Source organism: Arachis hypogaea, chromosome 11, assembly GCF_003086295.3.
Source record: "Arachis hypogaea cultivar Tifrunner chromosome 11, arahy.Tifrunner.gnm2.J5K5, whole genome shotgun sequence".
Lineage (NCBI taxonomy): Eukaryota > Viridiplantae > Streptophyta > Magnoliopsida > Fabales > Fabaceae > Arachis > Arachis hypogaea.
Genome location: NC_092046.1, coordinates 51315869 through 51340648, shown reverse-complemented (window position 1 = coordinate 51340648; position 24780 = coordinate 51315869). Strand labels below are relative to the sequence as shown.

Here is a 24780-nt window from a genome sequence, read left to right as displayed (position 1 = left end):
CTCCGAGTGAATCTGAGGGTGATGTTGAGGTAGACTTTTCTTAGCCTCCAACTTATGACTTGAGTGACGGAAAAGAATTCAAAGAAGAGCACAAGGGAGTGGAGCTTGTAAGATCATTAGAAACACCTCTCCCAAAGCCATTACCATCCAATACAACATTCAAGTGGGTAAAATTCTTATCTTTAACCTTTACTTTTCCACTTGAATATGGTTTACTTGAGACGGATGGTCAACTTAGAGCTCTTTGTGGCTTTAAGAGTAAGAAGGAGATGGTTAGCGGTTGGAGTTGTCATGCAAGGTTCAATATGGTTGCATCCTCCAAGTTGAAGTGCATGGATTGGTGTAGAGCTCGATTGAATGGGTCTAGGAAGTTGTTTGGATGTCTCAGTAAGAAGTCAAATTGCTTGCCACCCAGTTGGAAAAATGATGATCAACAAGAAGACAGGTGTAAAAGCAAGATTTGGGACCCCGGAATTCATTCTAACAATCAACACTCTTGGGGTCTTGTCACTTGCTTTCACTTGCTTGAAGGCTTTATGCGCCTAGTTTGGGATCCTGGAGGCTATTGGAATTACAAACATTGGTAGGAATTCAAGGATGAGTTCAAGCACAAGCCACCATGACGTCAAAGAAGCAAGGAACAAAAAAATGGAGAGGCAACGATGGACACAAAAACCCTAATTCCCAAATCTATTTGGTCACTCGACAGTGCTCGAGGCAATTGTTCACTGCCATTTATCAGATTTTTTTCTGCCACTGAATGCCACCAATTCAAACCTTTCGTCTCGCCTGTAACCTAGTTCAATTCGATTAACATCCTTTCTTCTTCACAGTCCAGTCGCCACCTCCAGTCCGTCATACTCTCAGCAGGCTAACACTGTCCCATTCTGCAGCAGCCACCAACGTCCAGTTCTTCTCCAGACTCCGCCGTCCTTTCTACTCTGTCTTGATCGTCTCCCTCATCTCCGACGGTGCGTGCCCTTCCTCTCCCAGAGATTGAAGCTGCGAGTTCCTCTGTCTCCCACTCCGTCAGCTCTGTCGTCATCTTCTGCCTCTCGTCGCCTTCTCTTTCAGCGCGACTCTGGTGTGTTAGCAAGGTTTTTGGGCTCTAGGGTTTAATTTTGGTGAGAGAGAGAAGGAAAAAGGGGGTGTGCCTCTGGCTCACTGCCCGTTTGGGCTTTCTTTTTCCCATTTTTTTTATCAAAACAGTGCTGTTTTGATTTAGGAATAGCAAACCGGTACTTCAGAAAATTAGACTGGTTCATCCAGTTCACTGATAGTTTTTTATCAATTTTTTACATATTAATTTTCTCCAATAACCAAAACCGACAAAAAGGTCGGTTTCAGTTAACCCAGTCAAACCGGACAGTCCCGTCCAATTTTCAAAACCTTGAAATCTGGTGTTGTTGTAGTTCCAAAATAACAAGGTTTAATTGAATTTTGGGATAAGTAAAAATTTTAAAACTAGACCTAGTCTATATTTATAGTTGAGTCCAAATAAATACAAATTAATTTCACCTACTCATATACATCTGTTACTCATTTATATTTCAAATATATAGATGATTAAATTATATTAAATACAATTCTAATCTTAAGCAATTATCTAATTATCAGATAGTATTAAAATTATATTATATTCTCATAGATTATCTAAGTTCAAATAAAAACTAATTCATACTATAATTTTCTGATTGTCATGTTGCTCAAAATATAAAATTTATTTAAAATAAATTATAATATATTCCATAACATACATACCAATAATTTCCATAACATGCTTTATGAATTCTTAATTTTGATAATTGCATCTCAAGCCATGGATCATGTATTAAATATATATGTAATTCAAAATATATAAAAATTTTGAATTAATCATTTTAATAATAAAGAATAATATTTGAACACAAAAAATCATGTTTTGATATCATTGTAGGATTATAATGTATTCATAACATAGTAAAAATAATAAAATAATTCAATTAATTTATCTGTATATTTAAAACTGTATCAAATAATATAATATTATATGCAAATACCTGAGTACTATATATAATAAAAATAATTTATTTATATTTTACGTTTCTTTATACTTTTTAATTGATTGTGATAAAATATAAAAATATAGATAAAATAAATAAAAGAGAATAATTTTTTATTTTTAATAAATTGAATAAATATTTACGGCAATAATTAATTGATGATGGACATATAATTATTAATAAAAACCTTAAATTTGATATTAAAAAAAGAAATATAAATATTGAATAACATCTGAAATTTAAAATGAAAATATTTAAAATAAAAAAAAAGAACTTTTAGAAAATAACTCAAACAATAACGTGATTATAATTTAAATTAAATAACATATATTTAAATTAATAATATTAAATAATTGATATAATAAATTAAGCTATATAAATAAGAAAATATCCTAAAAAATATGTGATGCCAACTTCATCATTAAATGATAAAATACTAGTCGTTTAAATTAGATAAGATAATGTGATACTTAAATATTTACACAACTCAATTAATTGTAATGAATTTAATTTAATGAATAAAAAATTAAAAAATACTTTAAAAACACACAACATCAGTAAAGTCTAATTTTATTAATATATAATAGATCATGAATAGATTTATGAGAAGTGCTAGGATCAGCAATTTTTATGTTTTGTAACTATTAATTGGTCATCAATAGTATTTTTAATGGTATGAGATTATATTTAATGGTGGGAGATCGCTCATTTTTTTTTTTGGTTAAGTGTTTACCACAAAACACAAAAATTGCTTACCCCTAAACTTCCTCTAGATTTATTTCACGGAATGTTTTATAGAAAGTTAAATGGTTGATCCTGGTTGGTCAAGATGATGTGTAGATCTTAATGATTGAGCAGAGAGAGAGAGGACAGTGGTATGTTGTTGGGTGGGTAGTGATGATGTACATCCTTGTCAGCAGTCGTCTGTGTCTTCTTTCTTTCTCTTCTTGTTCTTCGAGAATCGAGATTTCACGAATACAGCAACCCTGAAACCCCAGTTCTTAGAAAAGGGGCATCGTTAAAATAAGGTGAGCGAGTGACAAAAGAAAAATAATAGCTTTATGTTAACCAAATTTAGAGTGTCTTGTGGTGGCTGTTGCATTCATTCGTACAGCACCTATTTCGGTCTTCGTGTGTGACACCCTTTTGGACCATCCTCCTACATTAATTATAAAACAGCCTTAATTTTCCCTCAAATCTTGTGTTGGACTAGTCAAGATCTGACCATGCACTTGCATCCATCCACCAATCCCGTGACCACACTAATCAAAATCTCTCTTAGACTATTGTATTAGCACAACTGTGACCAAGCCTCCCCATTAGCATTAGCATTTATTCATTCATGACAACTTTACTGCCATATTTTACTTTTGCATTAGGTTTTGAATTGCATATAGCATTATAATGGTAATGTTAAAAGTATAATATCTTAAAATTTATCTTCTCTAATTTAACAAAATATTTATAATTTTATGTATATAATACTTATAATTTAACTATATTAAATATATAATAAAAATCAATAATCAAATTCTTAGTATAAAATATATATTAAAACTTAATTAAATAATAGATATATTTATATATAAACATAATACCTAATTTAATAACAAATTTTATGTGTGCATATAATATTTTTGTTTTTAATTAGGACAATTTATTTTAATAAACTAACTCCAAACTAAAATTATGCAGATTCTCCAATTTAAAAAAGATTATGTCAAAGTCTCAATTTGCATTTTTATATAGAAGGAATTGATTAAATTCGATTTAAGCAAACACGTACTAAAGTAAATTTATAGGATTCGATTTACACGCAAATTGAATTCACGTGTAAATCGAAGCTAATAGTTTCGAATTGAATACCCCCACTAAATCGAACGAATATGGTTCGATTTACTTTGAAGGAATTCGATTTAACCACATGAAGAAGCACATGGTAAATCAAAGTCAATAGTTTCGATTTGATGGTTTTGTAAATTGAAACCCATAAATTCGATTTACATGCAAACCGTCCTTCATCTAAATCGAATTCAATGGCATCGATTTAGGGTGAAACTTGCTATATAAACAAATCGAATTCATTTCATTCAAACTACAAAACACACAAATTCCACACCCAACCCCACCACTCATATCCGAAAATCTTCAAAAGCAATCCGGGGAAAATCGAATCTATACACATGGAAGACGACTCGAATCGTCTATATCGGTTGGATGGAGTCGCGCATATTGTTGGCGCCGTCCACCTCGAAGTTAGTGAAAGAATTTTTTTAAACATGAATTAGTGATTCTATTAATGTTAACATAAATTGTGTGGAAGTTGGTTAGAGTCGTTAATTAGGGATTAGGAAAAAAATTTTATTAATATAAGTGCATGTTAAAAGTAGTAAGCTATTAGGTGGTTAGATTTTGATAATTTGAAATGGTACCTAAAAAGGTTGTTTAGGATTGTAGGGTATGTTAGATTTTGAAGTTATTATTCTTATATTCAACGAGACTTGGTTTATGAGTAGGGTTAGCTATAAATTTTTTGAGTTTTTTGAAATAATTAATATAAATATTTTTTGTAATCGTGATTTTTTGAGTTAGATAATTATGATTAGGAATGTATGATATGTTAGATTTTTTCAGTTTTTTAAGCCTTTTTGTATTCTCCATGTAAACGTGTGGGATTATATGCTTCGGTGATTTTTTTTAAATTTGGTCATGAATTATTTAGTGTTTTGTGTTGGGTTCGATGACTAAAGCTTGGGTGTTATTGTAAACAAATTTTTAAAGTTAGAGCATACAATGTTTGTCACTTTCAGAATTTTATGCAATGAAAATTATTTTGTGACGATTGTGATAAGGAATTTTCTATCGTTGTGCAACCCCAACACTGCATCACCAGTATGAGATGGCAACACGGTATGTCATTGGATAATCGGATCGTTCTGTACTTGCACATGTCCAGTTTATACCATCTTGCAAAACTGAACGAGACTTGGTTTCAATTGGACGAGCCACTGGTCAGCATATTCGTGGAGAAATGGCGGCCTGAGATGCACACTTTTCACATGCCGTTCGAGGAGTGCACGATCACGCTCCAGGATGTAGCATATCAACTAGGGCTCCCGATCGATGGTTAGTATGTCAGCGGATGCCTTACGGACTTTGCGCGACATATAGAGGGGGCCACCCAGTGTGGGTGTGGTTTAAGAAGCTGTTGGGTGTTTTGCCTCCTACAAACTGCATCGACAAGTTCACAATGAAGTGTACATGATTTCAGGAGACATTTAGTGAGCTTCCGCAAGGGGCAGACGATGAGACAGTTAGGAGGTATGCCCGTGCGTATATCATGATGCTCCTATCCACACAGCTGTTCGGGGATAAGTCAGGTACCCACCTCCACATCCGTTGGCTACCATTCGTTGCCAGGCTAGAGGACATCGGTCAGTATAGCTGGGGGTTTGCTGCACTGTCATGATTATTCAGGTGCATGTGCTGTGTGGCGAATAGAAATATCGTCAAGTTGGCCGGTCCACTGCAGCTCCTCTAGTCGTAGATCTTCTAAAGGTTCCCTGGTTTTCGGCCAGACGGATTTGAAGTCTTCCATTGGCCAGACGGATTTGATGTCTTCCTGTATTCTGTGTCTCTCTAGCTCCGAAGCCAACAGGTACTCCTGGATCCCCTGAGGTGCCATGGCATCCAAGTCCAGAGCTGAGAAGTGGGAGGGATACTGATTAGTACCTGAATTAGATGCTTCCCCACCCACAATTGGAGTCGTCTGTGGTGTGTCATCATCGCTGTCATCAGCTATCGTGACGGGCTCCACATCATCATCATCATCTTCATCATCATCATGCAGTGCATCTTCTACCCCGTCGGGTACTCCAACCTCACTAAAAACTGGGACCATTGCAGGAGAACCGGGCATCACGATTGCAACCTCCCCCAATGGTCCAGTCTCACTAACCCCTAGATCACCACTGCATTTCAGATTAAATGCAAAGGAAGGAGAAGCAACTAAAACAGTCTCAGGTGCAATCTCCGGCACAACTGACAAGGCACCAAGAGGCATAGAATTAGAACAGGTTGCATGTCCTGAGGATTGCGGATTCCGATTCGAACCTCCAGAACTAGATATCACATCCACAAGCTTTGCCAACAGCTCTGGAGTTCTCACCTTGGGAAACTGACGACGACAATGGAATAGAATCCCCAAATCTTTGTCACTGCTAATAACGAATGAATCATACTTCACACCATCGCGTAAGACGGAAATCAGGATTTTATAGAACAACTTCTCCATACAGACATAGTTTCTGGAGTATAATATTCTTAAACTTAGTAAAAGTCGTGGAAGGTTTGAGAAAATCACTTAGGGGGTTCTTATCAGTAAACTTAATCCCTGATCGCGTTTTTTTCTTAATGGATCCTCTATACTGCACAAGAGCTACAAAACTCTCATCACTAGCCATTGAAAATTTCACTATGGTGAAAATTTCACGTTGAGCTTGTATTTATGAATGTTAGTACTCTATAAATTGAAATAAGTATCTTCAATTTAATCATATGGTGCCATACATATTAAATCGACCTTAATAGCTTCGTTTTACCTAAAAGGCTACGTATCATCATAAATCGAATTGAGTGGATTCGATTTACCTAACAATTGTAAAATCGAATCTCTTTGCTCGATTTAGTAGGGTAATCTAATTCGAAGCTATTAGCTTCGATTTACACGTGAATTCAATTTACATGTAAATCGAATTAACATAGAAATGCAATTTGGGACTTTTACGTAACCTTTTTCAGATTGGGGATCTGCGTAATTTTGGAGGAGAGTTGGTTTATTAATGTAAATTGTCCTTCTAATTATACACTTATTGTATTTATTAGTATTCAATTATTCTAATAGTAATTAAGAAATACAAAATAAAATAAAAATAATTAAGAAATATAAAATAAAATTATTTTAAATTATTTTGTACTTGTTTTTATTATTTTAATAATTATAAGGATTTAACTAAAATATATCTTAATATAATAATAAAAATTTTAATTTTTATGTATTGAATATATTAAAAATATAGAAAAGTATTTTGCTATAAATTTGTAGAAGATACTTTTTATAATACATTTAACTAATGTTTTTAGAGAAAATTTCACTCTTCTCTCATAAGAGATGTTAAAATGATACTCTCACCTCCTCTATTTGTAAAATATACATTCTTCTCCCCTATAACTTTTAAAAAACTTTTTTTTAATCCATTTTAAATTTTTTGTGTTAACTAATGTTAACTTTATCCATTTTTCAAGAAAAAATAATTTTTTTTTATAAAAATATCCTTTAACAAAAATTTTATTTTTTGTCATTAAATTTTTCTTACCAAAATATCCTTTAATAAATTAGTTTTTATTGATTAAATTGTATTTTTACCAAAATATTTAAAAAATAATAATAATTAAATCATTTTTTTTCTAAGATACCCTTCAATAATTCTTTAATTATTAAATTGTGATTTTACCAAAATTTTTGTTAATAATTATAATTATATTTTACTAATAATTTTTCGATATCAATATATATTATTTTAACATTAAATAAAAGAATCTTAGTAAAATTATTTTTCGATATCAATATATTTTAATTGTTATACATATTAACAGTGGTAAGATTTTTTTATTTAATGTTAAAATAATATATATTGATATCAAAAAATTAATAGTAAAATATAAAAATAATTGTTAAAAAAATTTGGTAAAATCACAATTTAATAATTAAAAAATTATTGAAGGGTATCTTAAAAAAATAATTTAGTTATTAATTTTTTTAAAAATATTTTGATAAAAATACGATTTAATCAATAAAAAATAATTTATTAAAAGGTATTTTGGTAAGTAAAATTTAATAAGAAAAAAATAAAATTTTCGTTAAAGGGTATTTTTGTAAAAAATAATTTATTTTTTTTAAAAAATAGATAAAATTAACATTAGGTAACATAAAAAATTTAAAATAAATTAAACAAATGATTTTTTAAAAGTTATAAGAAAAAAAAATATACATTTTACAAATAGAGGAGAGAAGAGTGTCATTTTAATATCTTTCATGAGAGATTAGTGAAATTTTCTCATGTTTTTAAGACACATACATGTTAATAATACTCTAATTACAGCTAGTTGACTTGTGATTTTTATTATACAACTAAAACCTGAGTTTTGTTTTTATTAACGTAATTAGATTATGCAAGCATAATTATTTAGACTGATGCCGATGCCGTAGAGTAATGAGTACTGAGTACTAACCCTCTAAGTTCTTATTACTTCATAGTTATAACAACAACAACAACAGGACCACTCGTCTGAATTTGATGTTGGATGCAGAGACTGCTGGACTTTACATGTCTTTCTAAATGTTGATACGCTGCAACAATCAGCTTATATACGAACTTGGGGCAGAGGGATTCAGGGGGAGAAATAAACCCACTTCTGACACCATGTGAAAATAAAAAAACAAAAATTAAATAATGGGTTAATTAGAAAGGGTTTCAAGAGAAGAAGACAGTATTGTGAATCATTTTGAGGCCTGTGACATTCATCCCTTACCCCACCGTACCGGTTATCATCGTCCTATCCAATAATCTTTGAGCCTCTTAGGCCTGAGGGGCTGCTTTTCCTCCCTTTTCTTTTTTTTTTTAACCTTTTTCTTTTGCCCACAGATGCCATTTGTTTTACCTTTTTTTCCCTCTGCAATCATGTACCGACCTGTGTTTATGTGAGCTGCTGCAGAACTAAATTTGAGTATTTGATTCCACCTTTTGACTTATTTGTAATTTGCCATCTCATGACTAACTAACCATTTCTTCTAGCATGTGAGGTTTCCTTGATATTTGAATTGTCTTTAAACAATTTTTTCAAAATGTTGTTGCCAAATAAAGATAGATGCATGAATTGTTTTATATTTAAAATTTAAGATAAATTATACTTTTTATTTCTAATATTTGTAATTTTTTCAATAATATTCTTAACATTTAAATTATGATCAATTTTGTTCTTAGTGTTTTTGACTCATTTAATTTTATTCTTAAAGTTTTTGATTGTGTCAAAACTATTTTTGAATGTTTTTAATTGTATCCCTTATATATATTTTAGATGAAGTTAACGTGTAAATATAATTTTGACACAAATAAAAAATATTAGAAATAAAATTAAATAAATTAAATGTTAGAGATGTTTCATAAACATTAAGTATAGAAAGTATAATTTATCTTAGAATTTAATTTTTTTAACAGTCCAAACAATATACATCATCATTAACCTATTGTGTTGAAATTTAATTTTTTTATCTAAAAATATTAAGAGTATACTAAAAATTAGTTAGTAAATTAATTACATAAATTTTAAATTATTTTTAATAAATATTTTATATTCTTTTATATTTTTATACAAATAATTAATTTAACAATTAATTTTTTATATATACAAAGTATAGTTATTTTTGTATATAAAAAATGTGCAACAACGATAAAACTATAAAAACTTGAGCATAACCTAAGTTGTCATGAAATGAACCATCTCTTTAAATAATTAAAACTACTTTAATAATTTTATATCTAAATAAGGCGAAGTCTTCTATAGAAGAGGTGATGGCTTCTACACAAGTAGATGTGTGTTGGCAAATAGAAAAGAGGGTAAATGACCTTTATAAATTAAAGTTAAACTAATTTTATGTGCATTCTTCAAATCCAAAAACATTACGTGAATGTCTCGTTGCATATTTTTATGTAAATTGAATTCATTGAATTCGAATTAGATTTTATAATATTAAATCGAATCTACTTGATTATTCGAATTAGGCCAACTAGTACTAAATCGAATCAATAAGTTTCGATTTATATAGTCACTACTAAATCAAATCAAGAAGTTTCGATTTAGCTCCGTTAGTAAATCGACTCCATTAGCTTCGATTTACTATAAATTCTACTATATATATATAAATCAAAAAGAGTTAATTCAATTTAGTATATTCCTAACATATATAAATACGAGCCGAATGTGAATTTTTCACCATAGTGGGATTCATAATGGCTAGTAATGAGAGTTTTTTTAGTTCCGGTGCACTATAGAAGGTCGATTAAGAAGAAAACGTGATCAAGAATTAAATTTACTGATAAGGACCCGTTGAGTATTTTTCTCAAACCTTCGACGAGTTTCACCGAGTTTCAGAATACTATACTCCAAAAACTGGGGCTGCATAGCGTGAAACGGGTGGAGAAGTTATTCTATAGAATTTCTATTTGTGTGTTGCGCGATGCTATGAAGTACGATTCATTTGTCATAGACAATGACAAAGATTTGCAAGTTCTGTTTCATTGTCGTTGTCAGTTTTTCTAGGTGAGGACTCCTGTGTTGTTGGCGAAGCTTCTGGATGTGGTCTGTAGTTCTGGAGGTTCGAATCGGAATCCTCAATCCTTAGCAATGCCAGCCTACAATAGTTCAATGCCTCTTGGTGCCTCGTCAACTGTGCCGGTGATTGCACCTGAAGCAGTTTTAGTTGCATCTTCGTCCTTTGCAGCTAATCTAAATCGCAGTCGTGAAGGAGAAATAGGTGATATTGGACCATTGGGTGAGCTTGCGATTGCGACGTCCGAAACTCCTGTTATGGTCCCGGTTTTCAAAGAGGGTAGAGTACCGAATGGTGTCGATGATGCACTGCATGATGATGATTCAGAGCCTGCCACGATAGCTGATGATAGTGATGATGACATAGCAAGGACTACTCCAATTGTGGGTGGTGGAGTATCTAGTTTAGGAACTCATCCGTACCTCTCGCATTTTTCAACTTTGAACTTGGATGCCATGGCACAGCAGGAGAATCCAAGAGTACCTGTTGGTTTTGAGGTCAGAAATACACAGAATACAGGAGATCTATCTGAATTCCAAGTTGGTTAGCAGTTTCAGGATAAAGAGGAGGTCGTGTTAAACGTGAAGACTTTAGCATTTGCCGTGGGGTTGAGTACAAAGTGTTGGAATCCTCCACCACCACCACCATCACTTCCTTCGCCTCCGTTGTCACCCATCATCTCTCCCATCATCACTGTCGTCTTCACTGCTACCCTTATCCTCTCTGCCTCTCCCTCCACATTGGGCTCTACCTCGACCACCACCTCTAGCTCCTCTACAGCCGTAACCCCTCGCCCCCTCCATCCATGACCCCACCCTTCCAATGCATCAATGGTATCGTCGAGCCACCTCCACTAACGCTGACTTGAACGTGTCCCAACATGACGTCTCCAATCAACACGACGTCTGTTTGGAACATCAGGCACCTGGTCCATATCAAAACAGTGTTTGATTAAAAAAATTCTACAAATGCTAAACATTACACGCCCTAATTTATAAGAAAATTGTTTACAATAACCATGAAAAAATTGTTCAGAGGAACTGCAACAAACGATAAATAATGCATGACCTAATTCTGAAAAAAAAAACCCAAACATATAATCCCACCCGTTCAAACAAAAGAGAAAATGCTAAAACAAAATGGGTTTAAGTACGTGACTACTCTGAACATTTTTTTTCTTTAACATATAAAACTGATGAGCGGATAATTTATACGCTTTTTGGCATTGTTTTTACATAGTTTTTAGTATGATTCAGTTAGTTTTTAGTATATTTTTATTAGTTTTTAAATAAAAATCACATTTCTGGACTTCACTATGAGTTTGTGTATTTTTCTGTGATTTCAGGTAATTTCTGGCTGAAATTGAGGGACTTGAGCAAAAATCTGATTCAGAGGCTGAAGAAGGACTGCAGATGTTGTTGGATTCTGACCTCCCTGCACTCAAAATAGATTTTTTGGAGCTACAGAAACCCAATTGGCACGCTCTCAATTGCGTTGAAAAGTATACATCCAGGGCTTTCCAGCAATATATAATAGTTCATACTTTGCCCGAGTTTTGACGACGCAAACTGGCGTTTAAACGCCAACTTCCTGCCCTATTTTGGAGTTAAACGCCAGAAACAGGTTGAAAATCAGAGTTAAACGCCAGAAACAGGCTACAAGCTGGCGTTTAACTCCAAGAAGAGTCTCTACACGTGAAAGCTTCAATGCTCAGCCCAAGCACACACCAAGTGGGCCCCGGAAGTGGATTTCTGCACTATCTGCACTTAGTTACTTATTTTATGTAACCCTAGCTACTAGTTTAGTATAAAAACTACTTTTAGAGATTTATTTTGAGATAGAGTTTTCATATTTCGAAACTGAGACCATTGTACACGTTTGGAGGCTGGCCTCACGACCATGCCTAGACCTTTTTCACTTATGTAGTTTCAACGGTGGAATTTCTACACCCCATAGATTAAGGTGTGGAGCTCTACTGTTCCTCATGAATTAATGCAAAGTACTATTATTTTTCTATTCAATTCAAGCTTATTCTTATTCCAAGATATTCACTCGTACTTCAACCTGATGAATGTGATGATCTGTGACACTCATCATCATTCTCGCCTATGAAATGCGTGCCTGACAACCACTTCTGTTTTATCTGCAATAGCTTGAGCATTTATCTCTTGGGCTCCTGGTTCAGATCAGAGTCTTCGTGGTATAAGCTAGAATTATTGGCGGCCATTCTTGAGATCCGGAAAGTCTAAACCTTGTCTGTGGTATTCCGAGTAGGATCCGGGATGGGATGATTGTGACGAGTTTCAAACTCACGAGTGCTGGGCGTAGTGACAGACGCAAAAGGATCAACGGATCCTATTCCAACATGAGTGAGAACCGACAGATGATTAGCCGTGTGGTAACAGCGCATTTGGACCATTTTCACTGAGAGGACGGGAGGTAGCCATTGACGACGGTGATGCCCAACATACAGCTTGCCATGGAAAGGAGTATGAATGATTGGATGAAGGCAGTAGGAAAGCAGAGATTCAGAAGGAACAAAGCATCTCTATACGCTTATCTGAAATTCTTACCAATGAATTGCATAAGTATCTCTATCTTATTTTATATTTTATTTATATTTTAATTATCAAAATCCCATAACCATTTGAATCCGCCTGACTGAGATTTACAAGGATGACCATAGCTTGCTTCAAGCCGACAATCTCCGTGGGATCGACCCTTACTCACGTAAGGTTTATTACTTGGACGACACAGTGCACTTGCTGGTTAGTTGTGCGAAGTTGTGAAGAAGAATTGAGATTATGATAGTGCGTACCAAGTTTTTGGCGCCATTGAGATCACAATTCCGTGCACCAAGTTTTTGGTGCCGTTACCGGGGATTGTTCGAGTTTGGACAACTGACGGTTCATCTTGTTACTCAGATTAGGTAATTTTATTTTAATTTTAAGCTTTTTATTTTTATTATTTTTATTTTCAAAAAAATTTTCAAAAAAAAAATAAATTATTCTATGGCTTCAAAATTTTTAAGAATGAATTCTAGAGTTTCATGATGATCTGTTGAAGTCTGGCTGGCTGTGAAGCCATGTTTAATCTTTTGGATCGAGGTTTCAACTCATCATCACAAGAGCTTTTTTATTCTCATCAATTCAGCCATTGTATGCCTGATTTGTATGCTAAAGCTTGGCTGGCCATTGGCCATGTCTAGTGTTTTGGACCGGAGCTTTCACTGAAAGCTTGGCTGGCTAGTAAGCCATGTCTAATTCCTGGACCGGAGTTTTAGACTAACATTGCATGATTCCTGGAGTTCTTATTAAAAATTTTGAAATTCTTATTTTTCTTTTTCCAAATAATTTTCGAAAAAACCAAAAAATTTTTCAATAAAATCATAAAAAACCAAAAATTTTGTGTTTTTGTTTGAGTCTAGTGTCAAATTGTAAGTTTGGTGTCAATTGCATCTTTTTAACTTTTCTTAAAGTTTTCGAAAACTCATGCATGATGTTCTTCATGATCTTCAAGTTGTTCTTGATGATTTTCTTTGTTTGATCTTTGCATTCTCATGTTTTGTGTCTTTTCTTGTTTTTCATATGCATTTTCAATTTGTTAGTGTCTAAAGTTTGAAAATTTTTAAGTTTGGTGTCTTGCATGTTTTTCTTTTCTTAAAAAATTTCAAAAATAAGTTCTTGGTGTTCATCTTGACATTCAAAGTGTTCTTGGTGTTCATCTTGACATTCAAAGTGTTCTTGGTGTTCATCTTGACATTCAAAGTGTTCTTGCATGCATCATGTGTTTTGATCTTGAATTTTCATGTTTTGAGTCATTTTGATATTTTTCTCTCTCCTCATTAAAAATTCAAAAAAAAAAAAAAATATATTTCCCTTATTTTACTCATAATTTTTGAAAATTCGAATTGATTTAGTCATAAAGTTTTAAAATTTAATTGTTTCTTATTAGTCAAGTCAAATTTTCAATTTAAAAATTCTATCTTTTTCAAATCTTTTTCAAAAATCATATCTTTTTTATTTTTTCTTTCATATTTTTGAAATTTTCAAAATTTATTTTCAAAATCTTTTTCTTATTTCTATTTCATATTTTCGAAATTAATGTGACTGATTCAAAAATTTCAAGTTGTTACTTGCCTATTAAGAAAGGTTCAATCTTTAACTTTTAAAATCATATCTTTTTGCTTCTTGTTAGTCAATTAATCAACTTTAATTTCAAAAATCAAATATTTTTAAATTTCTTTGTCAAATCTTTTTCAAAATGAATTTCAATCATATCTTTTTCAAAACTTAATTTCAAAATCTTCTCTAACTTCTTATCTTTTCAAAATTGATTTTCAAATCTTTTTCAATTAACTACCTGACTTTTTGTTTGATTTTAAAAGTTTTCTATTTCAATTATATCTTTTTCAACACCACCTAACTAATTTTTTCTCTCTAATTTTCAAAAACTCCTCCCCATTTTTTCAAAAATTCCTTTTAATTAACTAATTGTTTTAAATTTTAATTTAATTTTATTTTAATTCCCTTTTAAATTTTTGAATTTTAACTAATATTTGAAATAAAAACAAAAATATTTTCCTCTCTCATCTCCTTCTATTTATTTATCTACTAACACTTCTCTCCCACCCAAAATTTGAACCCCATCTTCTTCTCTGTGTTCGAGTTTTTTTCTTCTCCTTCTTCTATTCTTCTCTTCTTATACTCACATAAGGAATCTCTATACTGTGACATAGAGGATTCCATATTTTCTTTTCTGTTCTCTTCTTTTTCATATGAGCAGGAATAAAGATAAGAATATTCTTGTTGAAGCTGATCCTGAACCTGAAAGGACTCTGAAAAGGAAGCTAAGGGAAGCTAAAGCACAACTCTCTGGAGGAAACCTAACAGAAATTTTTGAAAAAGAGGGAGACATGGCCGAACCTAACAACAATGGTGGAGATGCAAGGAAGATGCTTGGTGACTTTATTGCACTCTCTTCTAACTTCTATGAAAGAAGCATCTCACTTCCTGCAATTGGAGCAAACAACTTTGAGCTTAAGCCTCAATTAGTTTCTCTAATGCACCAGAACTGCAAGTTTCATGGACTTCCAATGGAAGATCCTCATAAGTTTTTAGCTGAATTCTTGCAAATCTGTGACACTGTCAAGACCAATGGAGTTGATCCCGAGGTCTACAGGCTTATGCTTTTCCCTTTTGCTGTAATACACAGAGCTAAAACATGGTTGGATTCACAACCTAAGGATAGCCTGAACTCCTGGGACAAGCTGGTCAGTGCTTTCCTGGCCAAATTCTTTCCACCTCAAAAGATGAGCAAGCTTAGAGTGAAAATCCAAACCTTCAGACAGAAGGAAGGAGAATCCCTCTATAAAGCTTGGGAAAGATACAAGCAACTGATCAAAAGGTGTCCTACTGACATGCTTCCAGAATGGAGCATCATAAGTATATTCTATGATGGTCTGTCTGAGTTGTCAAAAATGTCATTGGACCATTCTGCAGGAGGATCTCTTCATCTGAAAACCCTTGCAGAAGCTCATGAACTCATTGAAATGGTTGCAAATAACCAGTTCATGTACATCTCTGAGAGGAATCCTGTGAACAATGGGACACTTCAGAAGAAGGGAGTTCTTGAAATTGATACTCTGAATGCCATATTGCAAGCTGCATCCAACAGTACTAAAGAAGCATCTTCTGAAGAAGAAGCTTATGATCCTGAGAATCCTGCAATGGTAGAGGTAAATTACATGGGAGAACCCTATGGAAACACCTATAATCCTTCATGGAGAAATCATCCAAATTTCTCATGGAAGGACCAATAGAAGCCTCAACAAGGCTTCAATAATAATGGTGGAAGAAATAGGTTTAGCAATAGCAAGCCTTTTCCATCATCTTCTCAGCAACAGTCAGAGAATTCTGAACAGAGCCATTCTATCATGGCAACCATAGTCTCTGATCTATCTAAGACCATACTAAGTTTCATGAATGAAACAAGGTCCTCCATTATAAATTTGGAGGCACAGGTGGGTCAGCTGAGTAAGAAGATTACTGAAACTCCTCCCAGTACTCTCCCAAGCAATATAGAAGAAAATCCCAAGAGAGAGTGCAAGGCCATAACCATGATCAACATGGCCGAACCTAGAGAGAGTGAGGAGGACGTAAGTCCCAGTGAGAAAAGCCTCATGGGACGTCCTCTGAACAGAAAGGAGTTCCCTTTTGAGGAACCAAAGGAATCTGAAGCTCATACAGAGACCATAGAGATTCCATTGAACTTTCTTCTGCCATTCATGAGCTCTGATGAATATTCTTCCTCTGAAGAGGATGAAGACATCACTGAAGAGCAAGTTACTAAGTATTTAGGAGCAATCATGAAGCTGAATGCCAAATTATTTGATAATGAGACTTGGGAGGATGAACCCCTCCTTGTTCACCAATGAACTGAATGCATTAATGAGACAGACATTACCTCAGAAGAAACCGGATCCCGGAAAATTCTTCATACCTTGTACCATAGGCACCATGACCTTTGAGAAGGCTCTGTGTGACCTGGGGTCAGGGATAAACCTCATGCCCCTCTCTATAATGGAGAAACTGGGAATCTTTGAGGTACAAGCTACAAGAATCTCACTAGAGATGGCAGACAAATCAATGAAACAGGCTTATGGACTAGTAGAGGACGTGCTAGTAAAGGTTGAAGGCCTTTACATCCCTGCTGATTTCATAATCCTAGACACTGGGAAGGATGAGGATGAATCCATCATCCTTGACAAACCCTTCCTAGCCACAGCAAAAGCTGTGATTGATGTTGACAAAGGAGAGTTGGTCCTTCAGTTGAATGAAGACCACCTTGTATTTAAGACTCAAGGTTCTCCTTCTGTAACCATGGAGAGGAAGCATGAAAAGCTTCTCTCAATACAGAGTCAAACAAAACCCCACATTCAAATTCTAAGTTTGGTGTTGGGAGGCCACAACCAAATTCTAAGTTTAGTGTTGAGAGGCCACAACCAAACTCTAAGTTTGGTGTTGAGAGGCCCCAACCCTGCTCTGATTATCTGTGAGGCTCCATGAGAGCTCACTGTCAAGCTATTGACATTAAAGAAGCGCTTATTGGGAGGTAACCCAATGTTATTTAATTATATCTATCTATTTTCCATTGTTATTTTATGTTCTCTTTAGGTTGATGATCATGTAAAGTCACAAAAACAACTGAAAAATCAAAAACAGAATGAAAAACAGAATGAAAAATAGCTCACCCTGGAGGAAAAGCTTACTGGCATTTAAACGCCAGTAAGAGTAGAAGAATGGGCGTTAAACGCCCAGTCTGGCACCATTATGGGCGTTTAACGCCAGAAACAGGCTCCAGACTGGCGTTTAACGCCAGAACAGAGCATCTAATTAGCGTTTAACGCCAAGAATGGGAGAAAAACTGGCGTTAAACGCCAGAAACAAGCAGCAACCTGGCGTGTGCACTCTAAGGGAATTTTGCATGCCTAAATGGAGCAGGGATGCTAAATCCTTGACCCCTCAGGATCTGTGGACCCTATAGGATCCCCACCTACCCCACCTCTTCTTCTCTCCTCTTCACACCCTTTCATAACACTCTTCCCCAAATACCCTTCACCAATCACCTCCAAACCTCTTCCTCAATTACTCTTCACCACTCACATCCATCCACTCTTCCCCAACAACCCCACCTACCTCCAAATTCAAAATCCTTCCCCCCCCCAAAACCCAACCCTAATACACGAAACCTAACCCTTCCCCCACCCTTATATATACCCCTCAACACTACTGGTGCACGAAATTGTGATCCCTGGTAATGGCTCCAAAATCTTGGTGCTCTAATCTTAATTCATAATTTGTCACAACTTCGATACAACTAACCAGCAAGTGCACTGGGTCGTCCAAGTAATAAAACCTTACGTGAGTAAGGGTCGATCCCACGGAGATTGTTGGTATGAAGCAAGCTATAGTCATCTTGTAAATCTCAGTCAGGCGGATATCAAATGGTTATGGAGTTTTCGAATAATAATAATAAATAAACAGAAAAGATAGAAATACTTATGTAATTCATTGGTGAGAATTTCAGATAAGCGTATAGAGATGCTTTCATTCCTCTGAACCTCTGCTTTGCTGCTGTCTTCATCCAACCAGTCCTACTCCTTTCCATGGCAAGCTTTCTGTAAGGCATCACCGTTGTCAATGGCTACATCCCATCCTCTCTGTGAAAAAGATCCAAATGCTCTGTCACGGCACGGCTAATCATCTGGAAGTTCTCGATCATACTAGAATAGGATTCACCCTCCTTTTGCGTCTGTCACTACGCCCAGCACTCGCGAGTTTGAAGTTCGTCACAGCCATCCCTTCCCAGATCCTACTCGGAATACCACAGACAAGGTTTAGACTTTTCGGATCTCAGGAATGGCCATCCATGGGTTCTAACTTATACCACGAAGATTCTAATATCTCGGACTCCGTCCCCTGTATTAGATATCTAAGAGATACTCATTCTAGCTTGTTTGCATGTAGAACGGAAGTGTTTGTCAGGCACGCGTTCATAAGTGAGAATGATGATGAGCGTCACATAATCATCACATTCATCATGTTCTTGGGTGCGAATGGATATCTTAGAAGCGGAATAAGTTGAATTGAATATAAAACAGTAGTACTTTGCATTAAATCATGAGGAACAGCAGAGCTCCACACCTTAATCTATGGAGTGCAGAAACTCTACCGTTGAAAAATACATAAGTGAAAGGTTCAAGCAGGGCCGAATGGCCAGCCCCCATGATCTAAGAACTAGACGTCCCAAGATGATCCGAAGATGTTCCAAAGATGTAAATACAATAGTAAAAAGTCCTATTTATACTAAACTAGTTACTAGGGTTTACAGAAGTAAGTAATTGATGCATAAATCCACTTTCGGGGCCCACTTAGTGTGTGCTTGGGCTGAGCTTGCAGTTTACACGTGAAGAGGCTTCTTTTGGAGTTGAACGCCAAGTTGTAACATGTTTTTCGCATTCAACTCTGGTTTGTAACGTGTTTCTGGCGTTTAACTCCAGACTACAGCATAGAACTGGCGTTCAACGCCCTTTTGCATCGTATAAACTTGGGCAAAGTATGGACTATTATATATTGCTGGAAAGCCCTGGATGTCTACTTTCCAACGCCGTTGAGAGCGCGCCATTTGGAGTTCTGTATCTTCAGAAAATCCACTTTGAGTGCAGGGAGGTCAGAATCCAACAGCATCAGCAGTCCTTCTTCAACCTCTGAATCTGATTTTTGCTCAAGTCCCTCAATTTCAGCCAGAAAATACCTGAAATCACAGAAAAACACACAAACTCATAGTGAAGTCCAGAAATGTGAATTTAACATAAAAACTAATAAAAACATCCCTAAAAGTAACTAGATCCTACTAAAAACATACTAAAACCAATGCCAAAAAGCGTATAAATTATCCGCTCATCACAACACCAAACTTGAATTGTTGCTTGTCCCCAAGCAACTAAAAATTAAATAGGATAAAAAGAAGAGAATATACTATAAATTCCAAACTATCAATGAAACATAGCTCCAATCAGATGAGCGGGACTTTTAGCTTTTTGCCTCTTGAATAGTTTTGGCATCTCAGTTTATCCATTGAAGTTCAGAATGATTGGCATCTATAGGAACTCAGAGTTCAGATAGTGTTATTGATTCTCCTAGTTCAGTATGTTGATTCTTGAATATAGCTACTTTATGAGTCTTGGCCGTGGCCCTAAGCACTTTGTTTTCCAGTATTACCGCCGGATACATAAATGCCACAGACACATAACTGGGTGAACCTTTTCAGATTGTGACTCAGCTTTGCTAAAGTCCCCAATTAGAGGTGTCTAGGGTTCTTAAGCACACTCTTCTTTTGCTTTGGACCTTGATTTTAACCGCTCAGTCTCAAGTTTTCACTTGACACCTTCACGCCACAAGCACATGGTTAGGGACAGCTTAGTTTAGCCGCTTAGGCCAGGATTTTATTCCTTTAGGCCCTCCTATCCACTGATGCTCAAAGCCTTGGGATCCTTTTTATTACCCTTGCCTTTTGGTTTTAAGGGCTATTGGCTTTTTGCTCTTGCCTTTTGGTTTTAAGAGCTTTTGGCTTTTTCTGTTTGCTTTTTCTTTTTCTTTCTATTTTTTTTGCCATTTTTTTTCTTTTTTTTTTCTGCAAGCTATTTGTATTCATTGCTTTTTCTTGTTTCAAGAATCATTTTTATGATTTTTCAGATTATCAAATAACATGTCTCCTTGTCATCATTCTTTCAAGAGCCAACATATTTAACATTCATAAACAACAACTTCAAAAGACATATGCACTGTTCAAGCATTCATTCAGAAAACAAAAAGTATTGTCACCACATCAATATAATTAAACTAAGTTCAAGGATAAATTCGAAACTCATGTACTTCTTGTTCTTTTGAATTAAAAACATTATTCCTTTAAGAGAGGTGATGGATTCATAGGACATTCATAACTTTAAGACAAAGTTACTAAATACTAATGATCATGTAATAAGACACTAACATCGATAAGCACTTAACATAAAGAAAACGAAAAACAGAAAATTTGAGAACAAGGAATGAGTCCACCTTAGTGATGGTGGCGTTTCCTTCTTGAGGAACCAATGATGTCTTTGAGCTCTTCTATGTCTCTTCCTTGTCTCTGTTGCTCCTCCCTCATAGCTCTTTGATCTTCTCTAATTTCGTGAAGGATGATGGAGTGCTCTTGATGTTCCACCCTTAATTGTCCCATGTTGGAACTTAATTCTCCTAGGGAGGTGTTGATTTGCTCCCAAAAATTCTGTGGAGGAAAGTGCATCCCTTGAGGCATCTCAGGGATTTCTTGGTGATGAGCTTCTTCATGCGTCTCTTGAGATCCATGAATAGGCTCTCTTGTTTGCTCCATCCTTTTCTTAGTGATGGGCTTGTCCTCATCAATGAGGATATCTCCCTCTATGTCAATCCCAGCCAAATTGCATAGATGGCGAATGAGGTGAGGAAAAGCTAACCTTGCCATAGTGGAGGACTTGTCAGCCACCTTGTAGAGTTCTTGAGGTATAATCTCATGAACCTCCACCTCTTCTCAATCATGATGCTATGGATCATGATGGCCCGGTCTATAGTAACTTCAGACCGGTTGCTAGTGGGAATGATTGAGCGTTGAATGAACTCCAACCATCCTCTAGCTACAGGCTTAAGGTCCAGTCTTCTCAGTTGAACCAGTTTTCCTTTTGAGTCAATCTTCCATTGAGCTCCTTCCACACATATGTCCATGAGGACTTGGTCCAACCTTTGATCAAAGTTGACTCTCCTTGTGTAGGGGCGTGCGTTCTCTTCCATCATTGGCAAGTTGAACGCCAACCTCACATTTTCCGGACTAAAATCTAAGTAATTCCCCCGAACCATGGTGAGATAATTCTTTGGGTTCGGGTTCTTACTTTGATCATGGTTCCTAGTGATCCATGCATTAGCATAGAACTCTTGAACCATTAGAATTCCGACTTGTTGGATAGGGTTTGTTAGAACGTCCTAACCTCTTCTTTGGATCTCATGTCGGATCTCTGGATACTCATTTTTCTTGAGTTTGAAAGGGACCTCGGGGATCACCTTCTTCTTGGCCACAACATCATAGAAGTGGTCTTGATGGGCTTTGGAGATGAATCTTTCCATCTCCCATGACTCGGAGGTGGAAGCTTTTGTCTTTCCTTTCTTCTTTCTAGAGGTTTCTCTGACCTTAGGTGCCATCAATGGTTATGGAAAAACAAAAAAAAGCTATGCTTTTACCGCACCAAACTTAGAATATTGCTCACCCTCGAGCAAAAGAAGAAAGAATAGTAGAAGAAGAAGATATGGAGGAGATGGAGGGATGTGTGTATTCGGCTATATGGGTGGGCTTGTGTGGGAAAGAGATTTAGAATTTTGAAGGTAGGTGGGGTTTATGAGGTAGGTTTATGGGGAAGAGTGGATGGATGTGAGTGGTGAATGGGTGATAGTGAAGAGAGCTTGAGGTGATTGGTGAAGGCTTTTGGGGAAAGGTGTTTATTGGGAAGAGAGGATGAACATTGAGAAGATGGAAGAGTATGAGTGGAGGTAGGTGGGGATCCTATGGGGTCCACAGATGCTGCGATGATCCTGTGGGATCCACAGATCCTGAGGTGTCAAGGAATTGCATCCCTGCACCAATTAGGCATGTAAAATGCCTTTGCATGCAATTCTGGCGTTTAAACGCCGAATTGGTGCTTGTTCTGGGCGTTCAGCACCCAGATGCAGCATGTTTCTGGCATTGAACGCCAGTTCTATGCTTGTTTCTGGCGTTCAGCGCCAGCTTTTCTCAGTGTGCATTCTTGGCATCTGAACGCCAGGATGCTGCTTGTTTTGGGCGTTCAACGCCAGATGCTCCTTACTGGCGTTTAAACGCCAGTAAGCCCTTCCTCCAGGGTGTGATTTTTCTTCTGCTGTTTTTGATTCTGTTTTTGATTTTTCTATTTATTTTGTGACTCCACATGATCATGAACCTAATAAAACATGAAAGAACAAGAAAAATAAAATTAGATAAATAAAAATTGGGTTGCCTCCTAACAAGCGCTTCTTTAATGTCAATAGCTTGATAGTAGGCTCTCATGGAGCCACACAGGTGATCAGGTCAATTTTATAGACTCCCAACACCAAACTTAGAGTTTGGATATGGGAGTTCAACACCAAACTTAGAGTTTGGCTGAGGCCTCCCAACACCAAACTTAGAGTTTGACTGTGGGGCCTTTAGTTGACTCTGTACTGAGAGAAGCTTACTGTGCCTCTTTTTCATATTTACAGAAGGATGTCCTTGAGTTTTAAACACAAGGGAGTCCTCATTCAATTGAAGGACTAGTTCACCTCTGTCAACATCAATCACAGTTCTTGCTGTTGCTAGGAAGGGTCTTCCAAGGATGATGGATTCATCCTCATCCTTCCCAGTATCTAGGATTATGAAATCAGTAGGGATGTAAAGGCCTTCAACCTTTACTAATATGTCCTCTACTTGTCCATAAGCCTATTTTCTGGAATTGTCTGCCATCTCTAATGAGATTTTAGCAGCTTGTACCTCAAAGATTCCCAGTTTTTCTATTACAGAGAGTGGCATGAGGTTTATCCCTGACCCAAGGTCACATAGAGCCTTCTCAAAGGTCATGGTGCCTATGGTCCAAGGTATTAGGAACTTTCCAGGATCCTGCTTCTTCTGATGCAATCTCAGTTGATCCAATGCATTTAGTTCATTGGTGAACAGGGGAGGTTCATCTCCCCAAGTCTCACTACCAAATAAATTAGCATTCAGCTTCATGATTACACCAAGGAACTTGGCAACTTGCTCTTCAATAACATCCTCATTCTCTTCAGAAGAAGAATACTCATCAGAGCTCATGAAGGGCGTAAGGAGGTTTAATGGAATCTCTATGGTCTCTAGATGAGCCTCAGAGTCCTTTGGTTCCTCAAAGGAAAACTCCTTGTTGATCACTGGACATCCCAGGAGGTCTTCCTCCTTGGGATTCACGTCCTCCCCTTCCTTCTTGGATTCGGCCATGATGGTTATATCAATGGCCTTGCACTCTCCTTTTGGATTTTCTTCTGTATTGCTTGGGAGAGCATTAGGAGGGGTTTCAGTGATCTTCTTACTCAGCTGGCCCACTTGTGCCTCCAAATTTCTAATGGAGGACCTTGTTTCATTCATGAAACTCAGAGTGGCCTTAGATAGATCAGAGACTAAGTTTGCAAAATTAGAGGTATTTTGTTCAGAGTTCTCTGTCTGTTGCTGAGTGGATGATGGAAAAGGCTTGCTATTGCTAAACCTGTTTCTTCCACCATTATTAAAGCCTTGTTGAGGTTTTTGTTGATCCTTCCATGAGAGATTTGGGTGATTTCTCCATAAGAGATTATAGGTGTTTCCATAGGGTTCACCCATGTAATTCACCTCTGCAATTGCAGGATTCTCAAGATCATAAGCTTCTTCTTCAGAAGATACCTCTTGAGTACTGTTGGATGCAGCTTGCATTCCATTCAGACTCTGAGAAATCATATTGACTTGCTGAGTCAATATTTTATTCTGAGCCAATATGGCATTCAGAGTATCAATTTCAAGAACTCCCTTCTTCTGAGGCGTTCCATTACTCACAGGATTCCTCTCAGAAGTGTACATGAACTGGTTATTAGCAACCATGTCAATGAGTTCTTGAGCTTCTGCAGGCGTTTTCTTTAGGTGAATGGATCCACCTGCAGAAGTATCCAATGACATCTTAGCTAATTCAGACAGACCATCATAGAATATATCCAGGATGGTCCATTCTGA

At 36.0% G+C, this 24780-nt stretch overlaps 1 protein-coding gene across 1 annotated transcript; it reads left to right on the top strand.

Annotated features, from left to right (window-relative positions):
* The first annotated feature begins 4954 nt into the window (after nucleotides 1–4954).
* On the top strand, nucleotides 4955–5511 carry LOC140176117 (protein MAIN-LIKE 1-like). Its single transcript, XM_072205998.1, has 2 exons — nucleotides 4955–5137; nucleotides 5314–5511. The coding sequence occupies exons 1-2, from the start codon at nucleotides 4955–4957 to the stop codon at nucleotides 5509–5511; spliced, it is 381 nt and encodes a 126-aa protein (XP_072062099.1).
* Nucleotides 5512–24780: the final 19269 nt, after the last annotated feature.